At 27.2% G+C, this 17,209-nt stretch overlaps 2 protein-coding genes and 1 non-coding gene across 3 annotated transcripts; 1 reads left to right on the top strand and 2 right to left on the bottom strand.

Annotated features, from left to right (window-relative positions):
- Window positions 1–6,828: 6,828 nt before the first annotated feature.
- LOC132921571 (evolutionarily conserved signaling intermediate in Toll pathway, mitochondrial) lies at window positions 6,829–8,835 on the top strand. Its single transcript, XM_060984653.1, has 5 exons — window positions 6,829–7,390; window positions 7,452–7,892; window positions 7,970–8,124; window positions 8,184–8,357; window positions 8,602–8,835. The coding sequence occupies exons 1-4, from the start codon at window positions 6,973–6,975 to the stop codon at window positions 8,337–8,339; spliced, it is 1,170 nt and encodes a 389-aa protein (XP_060840636.1). The 5' UTR covers window positions 6,829–6,972; the 3' UTR covers window positions 8,340–8,357; window positions 8,602–8,835.
- LOC132921572 (cytosolic Fe-S cluster assembly factor Nubp2 homolog) lies at window positions 8,557–10,887 on the bottom strand. Its single transcript, XM_060984654.1, has 5 exons — window positions 10,504–10,887; window positions 9,938–10,136; window positions 9,753–9,864; window positions 9,523–9,676; window positions 8,557–8,801 (listed from the first exon to the last, which is right to left on the bottom strand). Exons 1-5 carry the CDS (start codon window positions 10,612–10,614, stop codon window positions 8,607–8,609), a joined length of 771 nt encoding a protein of 256 aa, XP_060840637.1. The 5' UTR covers window positions 10,615–10,887; the 3' UTR covers window positions 8,557–8,606.
- Window positions 10,888–13,266: 2,379 nt separating this feature from the next.
- Window positions 13,267–13,338, bottom strand: Trnaw-cca (transfer RNA tryptophan (anticodon CCA)). Its single transcript has one exon. It is a non-coding gene; the product is annotated as a tRNA-Trp (tRNA).
- Between the last annotated feature and the right edge of the window lie 3,871 nt (window positions 13,339–17,209).

Raw genomic sequence — 17,209 nt, 5'->3', positions numbered from 1 at the left:
TAGTATAACTTATGTATAAGTTTATATTACATATAAATAATCTACATAGTTTAGTAGGTACAATATTTGGTAAAAGCACGTTTGTTTGACGTTAATTTGTCCGATGAAAAAAGTTTGATATAACTAGATTCAGTGATTGGATAAAAAAAATACGTTGGAAGGCAATAACAAATTACATTAGGTATACTAATTTACGAGTGTATACCATAGCGATAGCATCCATTTCCTATCGAAACTTATCTAATTTTCCATACATTTTTTTACTTTTTACGTATACCTATATGGCTATATATGGATTTTAATGTTTTCACAGTCATATTATTGTATAGTATACCAAAAAATAATTATAAATCTATATTATTTAACAACTAACTTACATAACTTTATGGCTTATGTTATAGTTTTTTCAATACTAAGACATTGAATACTGCATGTTATAATATACTTTGGTAATTTGTTCATTGTCAAAAAAAAAAATGTATTATAACAAAAACTTATTGTAATTAACTCAAAAATAACCTCCGTTCAAACTAATAAACTTAAACTATACAATATACTGTTATACAAACGTGAACAGATCTTCATTACAGGGTCTGCCGCAATGATGCGGGAAGAAATTGTGTTAGGACAGCTGTCAGTTTTAAATTCAATATCATAAAAACAAATACAAAATAACTATAATTATAAAATTATATAATTGCATTATCAACATTATTTATAAGAGGGTTGAAATATTTAATTGCTATACAGCATTACAGCCCTATTATTTTAACCTTAAAAAATAAAAATAAACCATGGACTTGTGCACCAGTTTCTATATATTATATATTATATATTATATTATGTATTCTTTATTTCTTTAAATGTTTTGGAAGATTTTAAGACATTCGGCGATACGTCTTTACTATAGGTTTTAGCCGTTCTATATAGGTATTAGAATATATTGCTATTCAGTATTCATCAAATATTAATGATACATATTTTATACCATTTATGATTTGCGTCCCCCTAGTAAAAGACGAAGTGCCAATAATAGAACTTATGAATATCGTGTAATCGTCTGCTTTGTCGGTTCGATTACCTGCAATAGCTAATTATAATTTATAATTACCTATTGCGTACCTAAACTATATCTAGTATAGATTTATAAATTTACATTTTTAATTGTAACTTATATTTTCATACAATTTTATTTAACGTTTTTAATTTATAAAAAAAAAATGTTTATTTCCTAGCATTAGTAATTCATGTGATGGGTAGTAGATATGTAACTATAATAGTAAATTACTATGTATAATTACTACCTAACACCTGTTAATAAGTTAGTATCTAACCACTACGGCTAGAGTGGATAATGATAATTTATGAATATTGAATTACATATTACCTTAGTATTGCATCGGAACTAATAAGATTAAGTTACTTAGATTTGATCATGTTCATTTTTTTTTTTTATCATAAACGAGTTAAGCAATTTCTGATTAGAGCTGTTTAGCTATACTTTGAGAACAATAGATATAATAGATATATAATTATTCAGAGGCCAATTTTTATTGTTCTTAAAACAAATCACCTATACTATTTTTAAAAAAAAATAATGCATTTTTTAAATACCTAGAAAAAAAATTATCTAAAAAGTTTTCTTAACAAACATTTTTTATGTACATAACACATGTAACATAATAAAAATGAAATAAAATCTACCAATTATAAAACTAAATTAATTATATGATTTTATAAATTTGAATTTGAAAATATCTGTATAAAAATTAAAAATATTACAATTTTTTTATGGGTATATTTATATAAATAGGATATTATAATTAATAAGTACCTAGTTATATTATTACAAATACAATTATAATAAACTTTAAATCTAATCTATCAACGGTCCATAAGATCATAAATAAAATATGATTTGTTGTCAGTGTTGTCCTTGTCATGAACTTTCATAGTTACACGTTACACATCACAACTATATTAATAAGTATATTTATAATAATTACTATTTAGTTAAGAATTTCTTTGATTAGATTTACATTATCTTTTGTCACACCTGCACCGAATGCACCGAAAGTTTAATATTCGATTTTTGAAAATAAACCCTAAACTAGCAACGTTTTTTTAATCAATATATTATATATAATTTATTTTTGATATTATATTTTAATTTAAATAATTAAATTTAAACATTTTATTGGGTTTAAGGAGAAGTAAATTGTCCTATTTATTAATTTATTATTAATACTAAATACTAAGTATATTAGTATATAGATTATAGGTAATCAATTTCTTTAAAAATAATAATACGAAAATAAATAGCTAGATAAACTAAGTTTTAAGGGCCTAGTACATATTATATAACTACTATAACTATTTAACTTTTAATTTGAATAAACAATTATTTTTGTTGACTGTCACAAGGCATACTTATGCTTTTTGAAATGGTAGATTATACTGTATCACTGCTTTCACCAGCACCATAATATAATATTTAATATTCATGTAGTGTAGTATATCGTATATGTATATGTATAAATGATTGTTATTTATATGGTATCTATATATTTTTTTATAATCATTTATTTTTATAAAATTACACTACTAATATCGTTGTATACTAATGTATGAAATGTTGTTAAGTTTTAAAATATCGAAGCACATCGAAGAAAACCTATATAGTTATTATGATTTATGTATTGCATCTGCATATGAATTTATTCAAATGGTATTTATTAATAAAAACCACAAAAGACGAATTATGTGCGAGCATGTAACATAAATATAAAATTGTTAGTACCTATACTGAAGTATTAACAAAATATGCAGACCACATATTACCTACCTACATATTTTATGCCTATATAGTCGTATAGAGAAATGTATTACAGATTTGTAATAAAAATAATAGGTAATTATAGGTATACTACAATAATACATAGATGATGTGGCAACTGGTAAGATAATAATAAAGTTATGTTTAAATGCAACATATATTCGTAATAGTTATTCATTATAATATACTATATTGCATACAAGTCAAAATTATGTCGGGAGTATAAGGTACCTACTTAATACTAATAATACTATATAAAAAAAAATACTAAATAAATGTATAATCAATGATAATAATATGGTCAATTTATTATAATTTGTTTTAGAAAAACATATTTAACCTCTCAGGTAAAGGACTAAAGGTAATACATAATTTAAGCAACGTACTTTGTGTTAAATTAATTATGAATTTTTCATAATTTTGAGACAAATCGAATGATGAAAGGGTGAGACTACTGAGCTCTGGGTAAATATACATATACCCTTTCTCCCAAACAAAATCTTAAATACGGCACTGATACAAATTATAAGTAGGTAGATAGACGATAGACGGTACCATTGATTATATTATATAGAATAGACGATTTTACAGACAATGATATGGTGGTACCATTACTACCATTGGTACTTATAATACTAGTACTTAGTAGTACTACTGCTACCTAGCGATGATTTGATTCTTTATTATTATCGAATTAGTTATCGAATACCAAGTTTATTGTTTATATTTTATTAAATACCCTATGGCCTATACTTATATATACATATGAATTCGTTCCCAGGTGGTCAGCTATGACTTATAGCTTATAAGTAATATACAAATTGTTTCAATGAATTTTCATTTTAATAATAAAATTAACTTTTTGACTAAAGTAAAAAAATATTACTGTACCTGCAGTATTAGTGATAATAGTTTCATAGGTTAAAACACGTTTGTGTTGTTAAATTATTTATACCCATACATGCATATAAGAAATAAGCTTTTATGCGTATAGTACGTACCTATAATATTTCTATTAGTCATTACTCATTACTATTAAGTGATAATAATCAAATAAGTGTATAAGTAATATTACCTATACTCCAACTATAACTCAATATTAAATAATTTAAAAAAAAATAATATAAAAAAATAAATGGTACCTACCTTTATATGGCTATATATCCGATATCGTTCTCCTAGATGCCCTTTTAATTTTAACTATTCTATATCTGCATATGGTGTCCTCCTTGAACCTGCTGGCGCGTTTGTAAATTATTTGGGTATAAAACTTAATCGCTGTCTTAGGTTTTACAGACTTAGACAACATTTTATGTAATGCCATGAAAATGCTTGGGTTCTTGCTCAGACTTTCTACGGACTTCAAGTTGTCTAGTTCCTATTAAAACTCCTTTTTGCTCATTTGTTCATTCTCTACTTAAGTATGGAGCTGTAATCTGGTGCCCAACAACTATGAATGACAGCTATCAACTTGAAAGAGTCCAACGCAAGTTTCTGAAGTGTGTATCTTTCCGGTTATCAATTGATTGTCCACCTCATGACTACAACCCAGTACTTTGCCACCTGAGCTTGACCATGCTGGGTGCTAGGAGAGTTCAAATAAACCTATTATTCTTGGGAAAACTCATTGATGGTCAAATAGACTCATCCGTTTTTTAAAAAAGATTAATTTTAGGATCCCAAATTTTAATTCTCGCAATATCTTCCCTTTTCATATTCCTTTTTGTTCTGTGAATTATTTGCGAAACAGTCCTGTACCACGTACGATGAGACTAGCGAACGAGGATCCATCGTTTCTATTGGGGGAGGTGGAACTAAACCAGTTATTTATGTCGTGTTCGCCATGTTTTGTATTTTATACTGTTACGTTTTAAGATTAATATCAATATTTGTATTAGGCTTGTCCCGTTTCATATCAATAAATAAATATATCTACAACATACAGATTTTACTAATAATATTGTAAACTCAATATTTGGCAGCCCTTCGATGTTTTCATTTATTTTGTTCACCAATTAACTTTTCTTACTCTACTGTTTTTTTTTTTACTTTAAGTGTGCTCCTTGGTATAGGATGTGTTTTACATTGTACTTCTTTATCAATTAATAAAAACGTATTTAGATGGGTGGAATATAATTTTGAATTAAGTTTTCTGCCAAAGAATCCGCAAAAATATGTTGTTCGTTGATTCGTTCTGAAGTAGATGAAATTCTGCCATTTTTTTTTTGGCGGTAAATCAGTCTTTGGATTTTAATAATATTATACCTGTTTGTACAATATTTATAATTATTTATATTTAATTTTAATAAATACCTGTATTCTGTATCTTAAGAAGGTACGTATCGTATAGCTATGCATTTTTATATATATACGTTTTTATACATTATTACCTTCTTATCTATAAGAGCACACCCATAGACATATAAAGAGAGCACACCACACTGCTATTAAATACGGCATACCTACCTAGGTATACGGTAGATACCAGATATACCAATGTTATATTATGATTATAATTAGGACAACTCTATTTGTGGTTATATATATATATACTAATATATAGGTATGTATTAGGCATATTGTTCAACATATTTTTATGTTAAAATATTTTTCAGAATTTTTCTTATTTATTTAAATCGTTTTTAAGTGACAAACAACCAAGTACATAAACGAAATAGGCGCCTATATTATATATTATTACCTAATTAAAGTAATTTTACTTTTACATTACCTATATTTGGTATCAGGTATTTAATATGTATTATGTATTCATAAGAATATATAATTTTTAATTAAACAAACCACGATTTAAGACAGTATTTTAAATCGTGATCCAAACACACGTTTGTATTTCTGATAAAGTGATAAGCAACACAATAACTCTACGTCTAACTACTTTAGTAAGCACTAGGCAAGAACGAATTTATTAGAATTTTTCTTCCTTATCCCTTCAAAATGTCGTCATGACTCATGACGTACAATAAAACATTTTAATAAAATTACATATTTACACTGATTATTTAAAAATAAATAAAATAAGTAAATAATATTAATAATAATATTGGGTTTACTACATTACAATCGTAATGTATTAAACATTTTTAAAATTCATTAAAAAAAAAACCCAAGGTAATTTTGTCGGGGCAATCAAAATAGCGGGGCCTTGGGCATTTATTACTATCAATGCCCTCCTCAAATCTGGTTATGAAGTAGTAGCATAAAGAATTTCTCCACAATTGTGATAATATATTAGTATATTCAATATATTCATAATCATAATATTTTAGGTAGGTAACCAGGACTGGATTTAGCATATTTTTTACTCGGGTAAAGTATAAAATTAGCGCCTTCTCATTATTTAGCCCCTCTATTATGCCACTGGACACTGTTATACTTATGTAATTACCCTCTAAAAAAAAAAAAAAATATGGGAAAAGGAAAAAAAAATCTTAGATACTTGATTAAGAATAATGTGTATTAAATATAAACCTTGAAATAAAAGTTGTTTGATTTGTACAATTACAATAAAAATATTTAGCACAGATAATCTGTGTGGAAAATGGAAGTATTCATAGTCAAAGTAAATGAAAATTGTAATTTGTATTTTAAATATTATAATACTCATTAATTCATTATATTATATTATTATAATGAATTAAATCTGTTAATATATTCACTTATTATTTAGTTACCATATTTTATATAATAATATATTATTAAGTACCTAATTTGGCGCCTTCCGACCAAGACTTCTGGGGCACCTACCCTGGTTCGCCCCCCTCTCTTAGATCTGGCTCTGTAGCCGGTAGAGTGTAGGTACCTATCTACTGACTACTTCAGTCTACAGTCTACAATAATTATTTAAATTATCCTAATGTTTTACGTAATAAGGAATCAAATCAAGAAAATCTGTTGGCACACAATTTGATTTCAACATTATCATTAGTTCTTGCCTAACCTGCATGAGATAACTGGTTAAATGATAATGTGAATGATAGCCGGCAATAAAATAAGGAAAAGTTGTAGAAACTAGAAATTATCATAATATTTATAATATTTATATTATATCCATTAAAAATTTCGTTATGCAAATATAACATTTTAAATTATACTTCAAGAATAACGTTAATACGATAATGAACAATGTACTAAGGACGTGTAGGGGCTTTGTTTTATTGTTTAACAGACAGTCTGTCAAGTCTGTCCAACGAGGGTTTCACTCAACAGATCCATGTTTTGACAAACCTAAAGTTGACGTGGTAAGCGTAGATAGTTTCAATAATGTCCAGGAGAAGAATAAGAAGACGTATTTGGATATGTTAAGGGTATATCAGTTAGAAAAATATCGATCTGGACATGTAGAGTTTATAAACACGGCAATTAAACACCTGGATGAATTTGGAGTAAACGAAGATCTAGAAACTTATAAGAAACTTATCCAAGTATTACCAGCTGGAAAATTTGTCCCTCAAAACTATATACAGTCTGAGTTTATGCACTACCCAAAACACCAACAGTGTATTATCGACTTACTACAGAAAATGGAGGATAATGGTAAAATTGTGTATTCTTAAATTGATGTGTAATACATTTGAGTTTTTGATATATTTTTTAGGAGTTATTCCTGATTGGGAAGTAGAAGACTTGCTTGTGAAACGGTTTGGTACTCGTGGATTCCCTGTACGGCGCTATTGGCGCATGATGTACTGGATGCCTAAATTTAATAATCTATCCCCTTGGCCTATACCTAAGCCTGCACCTAATGATCCTTATGAATTAGCATTATTAGCTATCAAAAGGATTAGTAGTATAGATATTGAATCTGAAGTTAAAGTGTACAAAACTAAGCAATTAGAAGAAAGCATAGAGGATACATGGATAGTTAGTGGTCAAAGTCCTGATCAAAGGAAAATTATTGCTAATCACCCAGAAAATATCCCTATATACATTGAAGGAGGATTTAGAATATGGCTTCGAAAACAAAGTATTGTATATTTCATTTTAAGAACTGAACCTTCTCCAAAAATAGAAAATGAAGAACAAGAAGACGAAGACGGTAACATAATACATGAATAAATAATTTTTTTTTTAACAAATCCATATATTTAGTAAATAATTTGTTATTCATTTCAGATATTAGTAATTTTCGTGTACCTTATATTGATAAACCTATTGCGAAAAAGTCTGACAAAATTGCTATAAAAAAAACTGTACATGAACAAGAAGATGGTACAATACTTGCAGTCGCTGCTACTGGTACATCCAGTAAAAACTCTTTATTATCTTGGGTATTTAATTTTAACAAAATATAATTACATACACGCTAAATTTTTATTTAACATTAAAGATTAGGTTTTTGGAGAATGACGGGAATCCAAGACTAACTCATATACCAATTTTATTTACAAGTAAATCACCACTTGGAAACGTGGAACCATTGTCTGAACTTGATGAATCTAAGAAAGAAGTCGAACAGTCGAAAGAAAAAGTTCCCATAGAGTAAAAAGTTAATTTATATCAAGTAAGAATAAAAGCATATAGAATTTTTAATCATTTACTGTTATAATTAATATATTTACTATTTGTATGTATATATATATATATATATTTGTATAATGTATATTGTATAGCATGAATTAAGATATAGTATCTTAATTAATGCTGTATATGTATGTTAAAAGTTCTTTGGTAATACCAAACAGTATATTATATTAATGCAATAAACAATGAAACTAAATTTGTATTTAAGTATAAAAATTCATTAGGTTAATCAGTTTGGATTTATTACACGGTCAACAATTGAGTTATAAGATATTGCCATTTGTGATTCAGGATGAGTTAAACCGACATATTTTGATGTTTCGGAAGATACTTTCGGATCTATTGGTACAGTTCCTAAAAAAGGAACTTGGAAATGTTCAGCTAAAGATTTTCCACCGTTGGATGAAAACAAATTTGTACACTCCTATAAAATAAAGTAAAAATTATAAACAAATAAATTTGTAAATTATTATGTTTTTTATGTTAAGCCTAACTTAAAAAATTAAAATCAATAAAATATCAACATTATTAGAATTTTAACAATTTTTTTATATGAATGAACATTGACAAATATAAGCTATTAAGTTAATATTTTTTCAAAAATCAGTAAAAATTTAACATATTCAAGGTATAACTTAATTCATTTTACATAATTCAGTATTGTTTTATTATATTTATAATAAAATTACTTATATGTACCTATAGCAATGTTTTAATTAAAATCAAATACTAATTCACAGTTTCTATATAAATGAAGAGTCAGCATATTAAATTAATTAATTATATAATAATAATTACTAATAGTAATTTTAAAATAAACAAGTTTTGTGTTTTGTCTAGTACAGGGTATTAATTATAATAAAAAGTTAAATTAACTCTTTTTTTAAACCTAAATTTTAATTGTAACATAATATAATATATTTTTAACATTGAGTAACAAGATTATAGATTGGTAAATTTAAAATTATTTGGTGTTTTATATGATTAAAATTTAGTGACAGAAATAATAAATAATAAAAACAGTTCCAATTGGAAGACAAAAGCTATGTTATTATATTTTGTTCCACATTAAAATTATTGCCAAAATATGTCATGGAACAAAGTAAACCTAGTAAATCAAATACTTGAGCAGTTTATTAACTCACAGCACAATTAGGACAAACGTAACCACTCATGTTCTCAACTATTCCTAATATTGGAATATTAGTTTTACGACAAAATGACAACTCTTTTCTGACATCATCCAAAGCAATTTGTTGTGGAGTTGTTACAAGTATTGCTCCATCACACGGAGTTTCTCTAAAATTGTGAAGACAACAATTAAGTATGTTCTCAAGTCTAAAGTTAATAATAAGCAAATTATAGAATTTTATACTTAATATTCTCCATAACTGTTATGTGTTCGTCAGATGTGCCTGGTGGTGTATCAATAATTAGATAATCAACGTCTTCCCAGAAAACATCAGAAAGCAATTGTTTTATGAATGCTGTTTATGACAAACACGTACATAAATTTGTATATATACATAAAGATAGCAATAACTATTTTAAATAACAAACCAGTCTTTTTTGGTCCTCTCCACACAACGCTATCATTTCTGGATTTGGTCAAGAATCCTATTGAAAGGACACCTAAAGATTTTGACTCGTCTGTATAAACTGGAACCCAACCAGCTTCACATTGATGTACCTCTTGGTTTTCTAGTTTTAATAAATATGGTATTGATGGACCACATAAATCTACATCCAATATGCCAACCTAAAATATTAATATTGCAATTAAAAAAAAAATTTAGCTGAATTTCTATTGTTGGCAATATTTCTATATGTTTAATATTTAATGCTCTGTGCTATAATACAACTTTAACTTTATGGATATATTAAGAACAATGTGTTTCCTTTCTGGGTACCTGCAAGAAAACTATTAAGCTCAACTATTGGTTATTTTCTTTCTTTCCTCTATTAATCTATACTCTATAGTAAATTTTTTCCAAAATAATTGGAAGTTAAATGTTCATCCTAAGCATTTTAACTACATTTTAATAACAAGTATTTTATGCTTTGTGTAGCACTAGTGCACTACCAACCCATCACTATTCAAAATTAATGAAAAATAATGATCTTACCCGATATCCTTTAGTTACTAATCCAAGTGCCAACTGAGTGCTTACAGTTGATTTTCCAACACCTCCTTTACCTGACATCACTAAAATAATATGTTTCACATTTGATGCCATCCTGTCAATTATCTATACAGACAATAATTAGCATAAAATCTAATACAGCCTTTTTTATATTATTTTTATTCAGAAACAATAAGCAAATCTTATAATGTAATTTGTAAATACTGAATATGATCAATTGTAAGTTAAAAATTCACAAAACATGTCCAACATATCTGCAAATAGTTATAATTTATAAAGTATAAACTACTTAAAATACTTCAAATGATAGTAAGTAATAATAATATAAAGTAATTTGTAATACCCTTTACACAAAAAACTATAAACACTAGTAGATAAGACAGGTACTGTCGTACTGGTGAACAATTTCTTATCAATTCCATGTTGCCCCGGCGGCACGACATTGATACACGGTCAGATGCTCAGATAATTTAATAATATAATTATAACAACACCCACAGCAGTTAGTACTACTAAATAGCCTATTTTGAATCGATCAATTTTTCTTATGATACTTATTAGTTAAGTATTATTATCTTGATTTCAGAGATCATAAAAATAATTTATTAAAACACATTTGTACATCAAAACAATTATGGTAATAATTCGAGCCGTTACAAATTTATTTAAATTATGAGCTGTAATCTTTTTTTTAATTTGTTCATAGAAGCATATTATTATAAATGCAGAATAATTGCAATTGTTATTTTTTCAAAGAATTCGAGTACCTATCTTAATTAGTGTCGGATATCGCTGAGAGGCACACATGCTGATGAATTTGTTCATAAATATTTCCGATGGCGTTTTCGACAATATCCGACAAATATAATTTTAAATGGTTATTTGTATAGTGCCCGGATTTCAACGGAAAGTGCATTATTTTTTGGGGTACTTTAGAATAATACAGTTTAAACTCCAAGTATATAATTGAATGGTTATTTTGTTATTAATTAGAGCATTTAAATTTAGGCCCTAGTTATAGCAATTAGGAACAAAAACAATATTAATGTCAATGTATTTATTGTATTCTACTTTATATAAAATACAAAAAATAAAAATAGATTAGTATCTTTGTATTTATCTTAAACTGAAATATAATAGAAATATTTAAAACTTCAATATGTTATATTAAATTTTTTTAAGATTACATTAACGCTATCTATGAACAACAATTAACAACATTTATGCACGCGTAGTAAAGGCCTATCATGGATAGGTTGTGCTGAAGTTACTGTTCGGGCGCGTCGTTCGATATATTATCTAAAATCGTTTAGCTGAACGGGCGCGCTTAAATCGTGGCTCGTGGTTGGTCAGTGACAAAATCTAAAAAATCCATTTACATTCTGTCTTAAATTTCTTAGATCTTAGGCCAGTTTAGCAATACGAACAGCAGCTGTAGTCTGTACCATTTATTTTAAACGGTAGTCAGTGGCAACCAGTGGTGATACCAAAGACGGGACCGAGCGGGACATGGCCCGCCTTGAAATCTCGATTTAACACATGAGTTTATACAAGACTTGTCAGTTTTTATTTCAATCAAGAACGGAAGATGGAGTTTTCTTTTGTTGACATTAAAGGCAAGTGCGTATGTATATTATGCCAATCTTTCAATTTTCAAACGTGGGAACTTAGAAAGGCTTTATCGAACTAAATATCATGTAAGTACCTACTTATTCAAAAAAAGTTTTACAGATATTTATTGACGTATACGGTATACGTATTAAAATTAACTCTAAAAAAAATAATAGGTATAAGTTTTGTAATTAAATATTTTTCCAATAAACGTATTGTCTACTTCAACGGACGAGTTCAGGTATAATAAATTATGATCATCTTCATTTTTTTGCTCATAAAAGAAATTTTTCTCCCTAAATGTCAGAAAATTAAAATTGCGATTGTTGCTCACTCGTTTGAAGAGGTTGGCGACTCCTGTATTATCCGCAATAATAATAATAATAATAATAATAATAAAATAATATGGCGTTGGCCATTACCAATGCGTGTAGATAATATTATTAGCTTTAAGCACGAACTAAGATAGAGTAGAGTTAGTGGCTGCAAGTTTGGTAACAGGTAAATTTATTATATTATTTATATTGTTAAGGCTTTATTACATGAAATTTATATTGCTGAACACAAATTTGCTATGTTGTATGTTCGTATAAGACGTCGGCGTACGAGGGTATAGTACTTTGTAGTTAGTACTGTAGTGTCCTTTGCTAATTCTATGCTTAGTGATTCTATAGATGGTGGAATTAATTTTATTATTGTTTGGTTAAATCATTTATAATTTAATTCTAAGATTTATTATTAGTCTAGGAAGTAGGAAGTAGGAATATTATGACGTATATATTTTCTATATATTATAGATTACCTAAATGGAATATCTTGCAAACATTTTTTTTACAGCCAAAGCGGGAGCTGGTAGTTTGTCTACGGTTCCAATACATAAATGTTCAATATTAATTAGTGATATGGCAATATCTGATAGATTTTCATAATCCTTGCAATTGTGGGCCACGATAATAGCTACTCTATATTTCTATCATCGTTACGTCACTGTCAAAAGGATATGAGACATGTTTGTGCATTTCTGATTTAATTATAAATTATAATTATATATTGTTTGGTTAATATAATATTATACGTTAATATTAAATTTGACGATACTAAGTAATAAATAAATAAAAAGTGCAAAAATTAAATTGACCTCGACGTGATTTGAACACGCAACCTTCTGATCTGGAGTCAGACGCGCTACCGTTGCGCCACGAAGTCGTTGACGTAATTGTAAATATCAAAGTTATTTAAGTATTATGAATATTAAAACATGAATTATAAATATTATTCAATTAAAACATTATTAGTGCATTTATTATTTATAAATCTATACAAACCACGAGGGTGGGGGATGTTGTAATATTTTATTTTTATGCTCAGTGCTCACAGAGGGTATACAGTATAAAACTGATCAAATCCGTACATTATGTATTAAGTATAGGTACCTATTAGCGATATAATGTAGCCAATGTAATAACACTAATAAAGTAATAACCTAGAACCAGTTTTGTTAAGAATACTTTTCAAATGTATTCAGAATACATATTTAAATACTTGGTGTCATTTGTATTTAAAATACGTATTCAAATAAGTCATTATAACAGTATTTGAATATAAATACAAATACTTTTTAAAAGTATTCAAAATACTTAACAAATACTTTTTTTTTAGTTCAATAAATTGCATATTATAATGTTATTTTTATTAATAATTAATATATAATATATAATTAACACTATAATATATTAAATAATACTATTACTTAATAACAAAAATTAACGTAGAACGCTAGCTGTGGTTTGCTTGCAAGAAAATAGTATTTGTAAATTAAATATTATGATCGATGAGAAAAGCCTATAATAGTTTATTATCAGTTCTTATAATAATATAATAAGTAATAACATTAATACCAATCTTATATTTATACTTATATTACAATATTATATTATTGTTATTACAACTTGAAATTAAAACTAATAATAGATTCGAGATAAAAAGCAATATAACCAGTGGTGGTCCGTGTCCCGTATGCCATGGTAGAGAGGTCAGGAGCAGATGGGGGTTAAAGTCATTCTGTTATCTGCTTGTGTTTTGGGGAAATCTTATTTATAAATTCTCATAAGTCAAAACTATTATTATTATAGAATAATATTTTAGAAACAAAATCTAAATTAGTATATTATGAAAAATTGGTAATTGGAATTTCGAGTTGAACACTAGAATAAAAGTATTTAGTATTCTCGAATAAAAATACAAGAAAAAAGTATTTTTTTAGTATTTAATAATACACGGGTCGAAAGTATTTGAAAAGTATTTAAAATATAAAAAAAGTATTTAAATACAAATATTCGAATACTTAACAAGACTGCCTAGAACCAATAATGAAAATGATATTAGGTAATCATATTATCATAGTCACATAGACCAATATTATAGAGTAAAGTTATCGTTTTCGATTTAATAATTAAATAAAGGTGACGTTAAAACTATACATTTCCATTTTCCGACACACAAAACAATTTCTAGGATAGTATTCGAATATTGAATAATATTGAATGATAATCTATAGCTATTAGCTATTATAGAGGGGTTGACAAAGTATTAATTATAAAATATAAGTTATTAAATTAAATAGACAAATTTGGGTACTTTTTGGTTAGGTATCGTACGTAGGTACTCCAACGGGCGGAGGCGGCAGACAAGGACGAAATGTTTTTGTTTATGTTTTTGTCGCCAAAAAATTCTCTTTTATAAGAATCTAAAATTGACCGATTAGTTCCTGAATGTATTTTATTTCGTTCTTTAGCCGATCGCCATAAACGCTCAATATTACCTAGGTAATCTAACTATTATTTATCCAATTTCTTGAATGTTTTACATATTAAAATTCTCACGTTAATAATTATTATCATATGACGTTTTTATTATTATTGCAGTCTGAGTCTACTACAGACTACAGTACTACAGACACATACACAAAAAAAAAATTCGAGGAGGTTGAATTCATAAAAAATTTACAATAATCAATAAATAAATCGTACCGTACCGTCAATATTGCACGTCGCACACAATCAAATAACGAACACAGACAAATCGATTGTTTCTGACTCTGTACGTTTAGGTAGTTAGGTAATAGGACAGTATATTATCTTTATTACCTATTAGGTATAAAATAACGTAATCGTTATTAGTTATAATCGCATCGATATGTTATTATTGACAACATTAATTCAGATAAATTGTCACCGACCCGTTGTTGTAATTATCGATGATTGATATAAATCAATTACTCAACTATTAATTATCGGGCGGGGGGTTACTCACCAGTCACCACCAGTTTACGTACGAGCTGGAGTCTACTATAAAGGTACTTTTTCGGATTTTTGATTACCTAGATAGGTTTATTCACATCTATACTTGTGTGTGAGGACCTACTAGAAAATACAGTAAATTGATGAATGTGTGTAACTGAACTAAGTTAATTTATTGTTGCCTGCTGGTAATTCAATGTTGTGTTTATCATATCATAAATAGTTTTACATATTTTTATAATAGTATTGACTACAGATCAATGACGCGTCTACGGATCGTGTCTTTACTCAATATTATTATAAAATAATATACTGCATGTACACCGACCTGCGAAATTTGATAAAACATAATATTCAACACTAAATATGATATCAATAATATTACGGTTCGCCTTTTAAAATGTACATATTAATCATTTTTTTTTCATTTTTATCGTATTTTATATTTATTAGTTTTTATTTAATATTATTATTATTATTATTATTATTATTATTTAACTTATTGGAACGGCAGTTGATGGAAGAGTGGTGACGTTCACTCAATGCATCAAAGAATCTTTTTGACCAGTTTTTTGAAGACATGAAAAAGAGTTCTTTAATGTAATTAATGTCTAGATGCACAGACGACACCAACAATCTACAAATTGCGGGGTGGAAAATTGTAGATAACATACAACGCCAACACACAATTTTGGTAGATACATTTTTCATGTAGATAGCATACGACGCGAGTTCCTTAATATTTTCCAATTTAAAATTTGGGTATCAAACTCCTTATTCCCATTTAGTTTTACATAAATATTCCTGGTCATATAATTATATTAAGTGTGGACGATCTTTGAAAAAGGTTTAGACACGTAAACTCTGAACCTACCTATAGATCACGCAGAAAAACAAGTTTTAAGGTTTTTAATTTTTATGTATGTTATGAAAAATTATATATGCGCTGTAGCCCCTTATATATTATATACGCGTAATAAGTATGATTGTTTAAATACTGGTTAGTGTTTTTGTAGTACTGCTGAGAGAAATACTGCAATATTTTCACAGTTTTGTCATTTGTCTAAAACTTTTAGTATTGCATTTTTTTTGTTTTTAATTATGTTTTTTTTACTAATTAAAGTTTGAAATATCACGAAAAACGCATATTTCGTTCACTCGATCGGTATAGTAAAAGAAACAAAATAAATGAAAAAGGATTTTCTCATTAACCGTTACGAGTAAAACATTAGCTTGACGTGTACAACGGTGGGGAGCAATTGCAAGTAATAAGTCTGTTGGAAAATTAATGAAACTACATCTTTCGTAGTATAAAGACGTTTGGTGGTAATAATAATAACAATTTGTTTTAATATTCAAACCGATCATCTCTTCTGCTTCTAAAAAAAGTCTGCATCTTTTCAGTGAAGTATAATTAAAAGATATTACTTTTCATTAAGTTGACAGCATCCTCTTCCGAAATGCGAAATCATTTCCACCCTCTATTATGGATAAATATTATTATGATTGATGATTTTGTGTGGAATCCTCTGTTTCAGCTTATTAATGCATTAAAAGCATCTAATTTTATAAGCAAAACATCCGATGTTCATTATTATTTTTTTGATTCTGCAGAGCAAAGCGAGGTAGGTACCTATATGTCTACATGCTGGTTTTTTTTCATTTAGATTTTACAACTTTTATATTTTTTAATTAGATAATAGGTAGGTAGATACATATTTATTGACTGATCATCAGGATGAAATGTTTATATAATAAGTATTATATAATAAAGTACC

This window comes from Rhopalosiphum padi, chromosome 2 (genome assembly GCF_020882245.1).
Source record: "Rhopalosiphum padi isolate XX-2018 chromosome 2, ASM2088224v1, whole genome shotgun sequence".
Lineage (NCBI taxonomy): Eukaryota > Metazoa > Arthropoda > Insecta > Hemiptera > Aphididae > Rhopalosiphum > Rhopalosiphum padi.
Note: the sequence above shows the minus strand (reverse complement) of the source record. Positions and strands in the feature narration are given on the sequence as shown.

Coding starts and splice junctions, on each gene's coding strand:
- LOC132921571 (XM_060984653.1), top strand. CDS start 6,973: ATGAACAATGTACTAAGGACGTGTAGGGGCTTTGTTTTATTGTTTAAC. Junction 7,893..7,969: donor AGAACAAGAAGACGAAGACG/GTAACATAATAC, acceptor TATTCATTTCAG/ATATTAGTAATTTTCGTGTA. Junction 8,125..8,183: donor AAAACTCTTTATTATCTTGG/GTATTTAATTTT, acceptor TTAACATTAAAG/ATTAGGTTTTTGGAGAATGA.
- LOC132921572 (XM_060984654.1), bottom strand. CDS start 10,614: ATGGCATCAAATGTGAAACATATTATTTTAGTGATGTCAGGTAAAGGA. Junction 10,137..10,503: donor TAGTAACTAAAGGATATCGG/GTAAGATCATTA, acceptor TTAATATTTTAG/GTTGGCATATTGGATGTAGA. Junction 9,865..9,937: donor GAGAGGACCAAAAAAGACTG/GTTTGTTATTTA, acceptor TGTCATAAACAG/CATTCATAAAACAATTGCTT.